The sequence below is a fragment of the Photinus pyralis genome, unplaced genomic scaffold, assembly GCF_008802855.1.
Source record: "Photinus pyralis isolate 1611_PpyrPB1 unplaced genomic scaffold, Ppyr1.3 Ppyr1.4_LG2, whole genome shotgun sequence".
NCBI classification, from domain to species: Eukaryota; Metazoa; Arthropoda; class Insecta; order Coleoptera; family Lampyridae; genus Photinus; species Photinus pyralis.
In genome coordinates, this window is record NW_022170403.1 from 52,144,207 (window position 1) to 52,151,730 (window position 7,524).

General features: G+C 34.6%; 1 protein-coding gene across 2 annotated transcripts; it reads right to left on the bottom strand.

Moving 5' to 3' along the window:
• Window positions 1–2,548: 2,548 nt before the first annotated feature.
• Window positions 2,549–5,478, bottom strand: LOC116164118 (transmembrane protein 181). 2 transcript variants are annotated; one of them, XM_031478247.1, is made up of 12 exons: window positions 5,196–5,478; window positions 5,037–5,140; window positions 4,618–4,791; window positions 4,465–4,567; window positions 4,265–4,418; window positions 4,134–4,214; window positions 3,984–4,083; window positions 3,810–3,937; window positions 3,610–3,759; window positions 3,460–3,562; window positions 3,181–3,405; window positions 2,549–3,131 (listed from the first exon to the last, which is right to left on the bottom strand). In XM_031478247.1, the coding sequence occupies exons 1-12, from the start codon at window positions 5,348–5,350 to the stop codon at window positions 3,007–3,009; spliced, it is 1,602 nt and encodes a 533-aa protein (XP_031334107.1). In that variant the 5' UTR covers window positions 5,351–5,478; the 3' UTR covers window positions 2,549–3,006. The 2 variants fall into 2 exon arrangements, with proteins under 2 accessions (XP_031334107.1, XP_031334106.1); XM_031478246.1 differs by having other exon boundaries at window positions 2,553–3,134; window positions 5,196–5,476.
• Window positions 5,479–7,524: the final 2,046 nt, after the last annotated feature.

The following is a 7,524-nucleotide window of genomic DNA, read 5'->3' on the forward strand; positions in this document are numbered from 1 at the left end:
TAAGAAAAAGTGTTTTCCCGAGAAATTTTGGTGCAGTCGATTTTTGGTAAAAAAGGAAGGTTATACACTGTCTTTTTTTGAGCCCCGAAAAAAAAATTCTCTCGGATCGACCCGGAAAAAATGTTTCTTATAGAATGTGGCCTGTAGAATCCATAATTTCAAACAGTTCCAAGATTGGGCTACTAGTTCAAAAGTTACAGCCCTTTGAATTTTCTTTCGAAATTGGTTTCTAGTCTATAACTTTTGATTGAGAAGTCTGATCGAAAAAGTACGAATTGTTTTGGATTCCACTCCCCAAAATTAATAAGAAAAAGTGTTTTCCCGAGAAATTTTGGTATAGTCGATTTTTGGTAAAAAAAAAGGAAGGTTATACACTGCTTTTTTTTGAGCCCCGAAAAAAAATTGCATCATATCGACCGGGAAAAAAAATTTTCTTATAGAATGTGCCCTGTAGAATGCATAATTTCAAACAGTTCGAAGATTGGGCTACTAGTTCAAAAGTTACAGCCCTTTGAATTTTCTTTCGAAATTTGTTTCTAGTCTATAACTTTTGATTGAGAAGTCTAATCGAAAAAGTACGAATTGTTTTGGATTCCACTCCTCAAAATTAATAAGAAAAAGTGTTTTCCCGAGAAATTTTGGTATAGTCGATTTTTGGTAAAAAAAAGGAAGGTTATACACTGCTTTTTTTTGAGCCACGAAAAAAAAATTGCATCATATCGACCGGGAAAAAAAGTTTCTTATAGAATGTGCCCTGTAGAACCCATAATTTCAAACAGTTCCAAGATTGGGCTACTAGTTCAAAAGTTACAGCCCTTTGAATTTTCTTTCGAAATTGGTTTCTAGTTATAACCTTTGATTGAGAAGTCTGATCGAAAAAGTACGAATTGTTTTGGATTCTACGCACCAAAATTAATAAGAAAAAGTGTTTTCCCGAGAAATTTTGGTGCAGTCGATTTTTGGTAAAAAAGGAAGGTTATACACTGCCTTTTTTTGAGCCCCGAAAAAAAAATTGTCTCAGATCGACCCGGAAAAAAATTTTCTTATAGAATGTGGCCTGTAGAATCCATAATTTCAAACAGTTCCAAGATTGGGCTACTAGTTCAAAAGTTACAGCCCTTTGAATTTTCTTTCGAAATTGGTTTCTAGTCTATAACTTTGATTGAGAAGTCTGATCGAAAAAGTACGAATTGTTTTGGATTCTACGCACCAAAATTAATAAGAAAAAGTGTTTTCCCGAGAAATTTTGGTGCAGTCGATTTTTGGTAAAAAAGGAAGGTTATACACTGCCTTTTTTTGAGCCCCGAAAAAAAAATTGTCTCAGATCGACCGGGAAAAAACATTTTCTTATAGAATGTGGCCTGTAGAATCCATAATTTCAAACAGTTCCAAGATCGGGCTACTAGATCAAAAGTTACAGTATATATATATGGATATCATTGAAACTGATATATCTATACAGGGTGTTTTTTTTTATATTTAGAAAGAGAATGCAAAATTTTTGGAAGTAGTATCATGCCAATTTAAAGCGACGTAAAATAACACTGAATGCCTTAACATTGGTATAAACATCTAGGTAATATTTTTATCGGGATGTGAAAATGAAATTTGATTCATATGATAAGTTTTCGTGTTTAAATCACAGAGTATGGATTCAGTAATTGATTTATCGATTATTCAAACCTGAAATCACCCAGTGCTAGTAGCCACAGCATATTATTATTTATGTAAGACTGTTGGAGGAGCAAAAGCGGCCTGTAACTGGACTCGGTACGCAATAACCTAGTCGGGATCAGTTGAACTGATACGCAAAGAAAATTAAAACTGTTACGTTTGATACCTAGATGATCCATGTAACAGATAAATAACACACACTACAATAAAGACAGGCAGGAAACAGCGTATTTTTTTGAATTTTTTTATAATGCGGTAAAGAGGATATATACGTACTCAAACCCAACACTGCTTTCTGAAGTTGAGCCTAGAAACGCAAGAATTTCAAAGACAATATAAAAATGATATTTGAATTGCTTGATAGACATTGTTTAAAAGATTGGAGTATATTGAGAACATCAGTATTTAAACCTTTGTATGTACACCAGAAATCTCTTCGTCATCCATGTATTTTCGTCTCAGTTTTTGTCAGATAAAGCATCTTCAAGGCCGTCGATGGTCGTCGTTGCGTACGAAATAAAAATTTAAATGGATTTTTACAAGATTTTTTTTATCGTTTCCTACTTTTAGTATTTTCAAAAGCGCCCCGGGATATTATTGGCAGGTATGATGCTGTCGCCCCTACTAAAGTGGCGGCCAGGGCAGACCGCCCCCTCCCCCATACGCTACACCACCGCTTACCCTATATGTACAGGGATGGCAGAATTGTCGTTTCTTGGTTACCTGTAATATTTATGTATATATTATATGACTTATGTGTTTTATTCGCATGTGTTTTCACGTTTTTTGTGTGTTATTTGAAATTAAAAATATTTGGAGACTAAGAAACATTTTCAAAAAATCAAGAAATTGTCTTTTTACACAATCCTGCCACCTTTTGTTCGTCACGGAAACCTAGATACCTACAATAAAAACATTTTAATGTATAAAATGCAATATTGCAAATAATATTTATATAAATATACTCAGTTATACAATCTAATCCATTCTCGCCCTTATGTTCATAGAGTTCACTTACTAATGACCAAAAAGGGGACTCTTTTCTCAATTTCGGTAAATCCTCTCGAGGAGAACTTTATCCACTAAAAGCCAAATTTGTCCGGTGGAATCCCCGCAGCTACGATTGGCCACATAAATGCATAATGATCAAAATGGACAAACCAATAAAACTAATACTTTGTAATAAATAAATATGAAAGTTACCATATAAAATATATGCATTATTATAAAGTTCTGTACTAGCCGGTTTCAGGTGCCGATTTGAAAATTATTGTAACAACATTGGTTTAATAATACACAATCATAAGTATATCTAATGCGGCACACATGCTCTTAATCACTATCATCATTTCGGCTTCTATTTAACGGTTTTCTGCTTTCATCATCAGATCCAAAAATGACATCTTCATCGGAATCATTGATCATAGAAAATGAAGGATTATCTTTCGTTAAAGCTGCTTCTAAGACAAAAACTTGAATTACTATACACTTGATAGAAGTACTTACCATACGTTTCTCCATTACCAGGCGAGTATACATACGCCATCGTGTACACATAAATATTAAGTAAACCGTAAAACGACATAAAATGTGCTGAACTACTGTAGTGAGTCGAAAGTAATGCTACGAAATTGTCTTCCAAAATTCCCACTCCAAATCTAAGACCGGTAATGATAAATGTAATAATGAGGACGAATAACATCAATATGGTAAGGAACTTTAATCTCTTATCTAAAATGAGTAGATTTTAATCTAAATTGCATTCTTAGTTGGACGCTAAGGTACCGAAAAATGGCATGGAACGTAATTCTGTGTACGCTTTTAAAAGCAACATAAGTAAATATACCAAATAAATTCCACCTGCAGCAAAGAAGAAAACCTTCAAGTTCTGAAAGTTGACTGTTATTTCTATGAGCGACAGAAAACACGCATTACGTAATAATTATGTGCGTCCACTGTATGGTTGTACGTCGGATCATGCAGTTCGTTACATTTTTCCCAGGTTGCCATTATAATTGGAGGAAGCCAAAGCATGCCGACTATAAACAGCTTTGGAAAGTAAAAGCTTAAAAATCTTCTTTCATTCTGAAAGGTGAATGATTCAACTGTCGTCGCTTAAGTACACAATTACGCACTTGTCGTATTCCGTGGTAGACACACAACCAGAACAACAGCAAGCAACACAAAAAAGTTGTCTGACCAATTGCATCCAGCATTCCAGGTATCCACGAATTGACGAGAAAAATCATGGGAAATATGGGATCTGTATAAGTTCAAAGTTATCTACAGATTGCTGGGTCCAAACTTACCATTGTACAGTATCAGCATTGGAAGCAATATCGATAACCACTTTTGTTCAATGGACCAGTCAAACATAATGTACTTTCGGAGTGTGTGGGAAAACCAGCACTGAAATCACATTCAGGTAGTGCAGGCGGAGGTAGTTCACCTAAACTTACTGCGATTATAAATGTGGATATTAAAAATATAAAACGAAACCATATTTCAATTTGCGTAAACGCAGGGTTGTAAGTCTTAAACTGTAAAGGAACAGGTAAAAAACTGGGGGCATTATATTGCTGATGCTTACATAGAAGCTAAGTTCCTTGATGTTGTACCTTTGATGAAAGGATTCCAACTCAGAAAATCTTACTGTAATAATGTAATGCGCGTATTCTAAATATCCCAAATGAACCACGATAAATTCGTCACACTCTTGATTTATGCACCTTAAATGGCGGGTCCTGTAATTCGAAAAATGTAGGTATGCAATTTATTCAGATTTCTCACCTATTCCTGGTGATGTGGTTATGGTTAATACTAATGGGTTTATGTTCATCTGTCAGACCCTCGACTGTTACACTAACTTGAAAACTCTTATCAAATATTTCATCTAAAATACATATTTGATGCAGTAATACTTAAATTTCAGCATCAACGTACCGTCATTATTATCAGTTGCTAATTTACATATAACCCAGAGTTGTTGACTGTACGTGCTCATTGTAGGTGTACGCATAATGAAGGGTCCTGTAGCTATAGATCCTGAACCTGTTTGGTTATCCTTCGGAAGTAGAGATTTTCCATCCACTTCTGTGGCACTGGTTATGGGAGGTCCTGAAAACATTGAAAATTAGCTGGGCTTTTAGATTGAATTTGGTTAGATTAGAAGCATAGCAATCAGCATCTGTTCGAGTAAAGAATCAAGTGATGGCACATATGGAGATGATAGTTTAGAGTTTAAAGTGTCTCTTATGTATAAGATTCGTTCAGTAGATGATTTAGCAGTTGTTTCAAGTACATAATATATAAGTACTCAGATGAAAGAACCACCACCTACTGAAAAAACCCACAAAGCATACCTGCTAAACCAATAAAAGTAGCTAATCCAAAGCATCCAAGAAACGCAATGAATATCATTACGAACTCCCTTTTATGCATTGAATAGAGACGCATTTGAACAGATCTGAAAAAGGCGTTACTGTATTCAGGCAGAATGGTCATCCATAAACATGCCATACCTTTCGCATCTATCATGATGATAAGCCGGTGCTATATATTTATTGAATTCACTGAATAAGTCACTAAACTGTGACAGGCTGTTTCTAATTTTTAAAGTCCAACCTGTCGAAGGCAAATGATAAAAATATCCTAATCCTATATCTGGTTTAGTCATTTTGCTTCAAGAAACATATAAATAACAAAAATGACACAAATAGTACTTAAATTGTACTACTTAGGTAAACTAAAGTAGGTCATTAAATATCAACGAAACGAAAGCTGTGTATAAGAACGCCAGAACGATACTTTATACTGAACATGTAACCATAGAGGTATTGATTTGCGCGTATTTAGGCGTCGTATTTGCGCAAGTATTAAATGGAGTCAGATTTATCTATTGTTGGCGTACAACAAAGCAAATATTGCGCCTAGGAATTGCCACCAATACAATAAGGGATGTAATTTATATCCTATTCAAGATTATCCTTTGAAGTGCAGAAGCTACGTGAAGGGTACGAATGGAAGTTCAAGTCAACTTTTCGGAAAACTTCGAAAGCATCTTATGTGACCTGGATTGTTCTAATTATTGAGAGAGGGGTGGTACACATAGTACGCACTTACGTGTAGGTTCAACAATTGTCTTGTCTATTTCATTTTCACAATTTTAGAAGTAGGTAGGTAAGTCAGAAACTGCAAACACATCGTCTTGATTCACATAGAGAATGTTGTGTCTTGTTTGGTTACCGTTATTTGGAAAAAATAACAATTAGGAAAACAGGCATATTTTTTGGGTAACTTTGCATTTGATATAAGTTATAGAAATGCGAAATCGCCACTATAGTCAATGAAAATCGTGGAAATTTTGAATTATTCGTATATTTTTACGAGCAGCAGTGAATACTACTACGTGGAGGGTAGGTTGGAATCTTTGTTCAATAGGCGATTCATTGATTCACAAATTAATTTTATTTTTTTTAAATTAAACACTAGAACAAAACCGTGCAATTCACCAGCTGGTGGCTTCGTGCTATACGCCTTTGTAGATTGCAAATAAAAAACTTAAATTTCAGTTAAATGGTAACTTACAATAAAATTAGCCTACGTACTTTCCTGGCGCTGTCGTGGCATTGGTCCTGACCTTTTTCTCATACTTTTACAAAAAGATAGAATCCGTACATTTTAATGTTCCTGTTGTCTAAACGTTGCAAAAAAGGCTCTTATTCAGCGAGTGAGTCTACACCATGCGGACGTTTTATTTGAGTTCATTGAAATAACGAAGGATCACCCTGTAATTATGCGAATTTCATTTATTGTTAACTTTTAATGTGCTTGTTTAATAGAGATTAAACGCAATGTCGGTCATATTATTTGATTTCGAGGTCAATGTTTGATTTTGCTTAAATAATTGTTTTGTTTATTTTGTTTTGGTAATTGTAAATTTAAATTACGTGGTAAAATACTAGATTTAAATATTAGAAAATTATTTTCGTACTATTTGTAACAGTTCATTTTTTTCTCCGGTCGTAGATAAGAAGTTTTCTTATCGCTGTAAAGTTAATTACTTTCCAGATAAGATAACGACGAACACACAAATGCAGTATGATTTGCCATCGCGCATTATTTTTTTTTTGTAGGAGGAACGGAAGTGAGGAAAAGTTTTAAATAAACGAACCGGACGTTAAACGACGCCATTTGTTGGCCAAGCGTTGGTGTTGGCTCTTTTTTTGGACGTTAGAACGCAGTTGTATTTGAGAGACTTTGTTGCAAAACAGTTAGTTTTGATCTTATCGAAGTTTTTTGAAAAACAGTCATTTTTGCCAGTTGTCGCGTTAGTAACAAAGATAGTTGAGCGCTACGAGTATTAAAAGATTGAAGTCATCGTGTTAAAAGTGAACGTCATCATATGAGTTGAGCGGAAGTGTGATTTACGTTTTTCGAAGAAGTTCCCCAGTACCATTTGTACAGGGTGTTTTCATTAAAGGAAAAACGAAATGATATTTTATTTAGTTTGCCTACGCAACACCAGTTAAAGAGAGTTTTTTTCCACCATCAAAGGGTCAATACTATAATTGTGATTCCAACGATGTCAGTGTCTTTTAAATCAAAATTTGAGTGCAATCAAAGAAGTGAGCTTACGAAGGTTCATGATTTGCTTTCTGTTTGTGCGTCTGTTTGTTTGAAAATCGCAGTGACGCCCGTAGATTTTGATTTATTGACAGTTATCAAGACTTCTTTATCTCTATCGATCACTTGTTGCGTGGTATGCGTTATTTTGGTCTTGAGTGCCTGTTTTTCTTTCAGTTTGATTGTGTTATGTTAAATAAATTTGTGTTATTAATGTGTGATTAA

Excerpts from the sequence above, each read along its gene's own strand:
- LOC116164118 (XM_031478246.1), bottom strand. The coding sequence starts at position 5,350 with ATGACTAAACCAGATATAGGATTAGGATATTTTTATCATTTGCCTTCG. Across the intron at positions 4,084-4,133 it reads TATCCACATTTATAATCGCA|TGCTGGTTTTCCCACACACT; the intron begins GTAAGTTTAGGT and ends ATGTGATTTCAG. Across the intron at positions 3,938-3,983 it reads AATGCTGATACTGTACAATG|ATCCCATATTTCCCATGATT; the intron begins GTAAGTTTGGAC and ends GAACTTATACAG.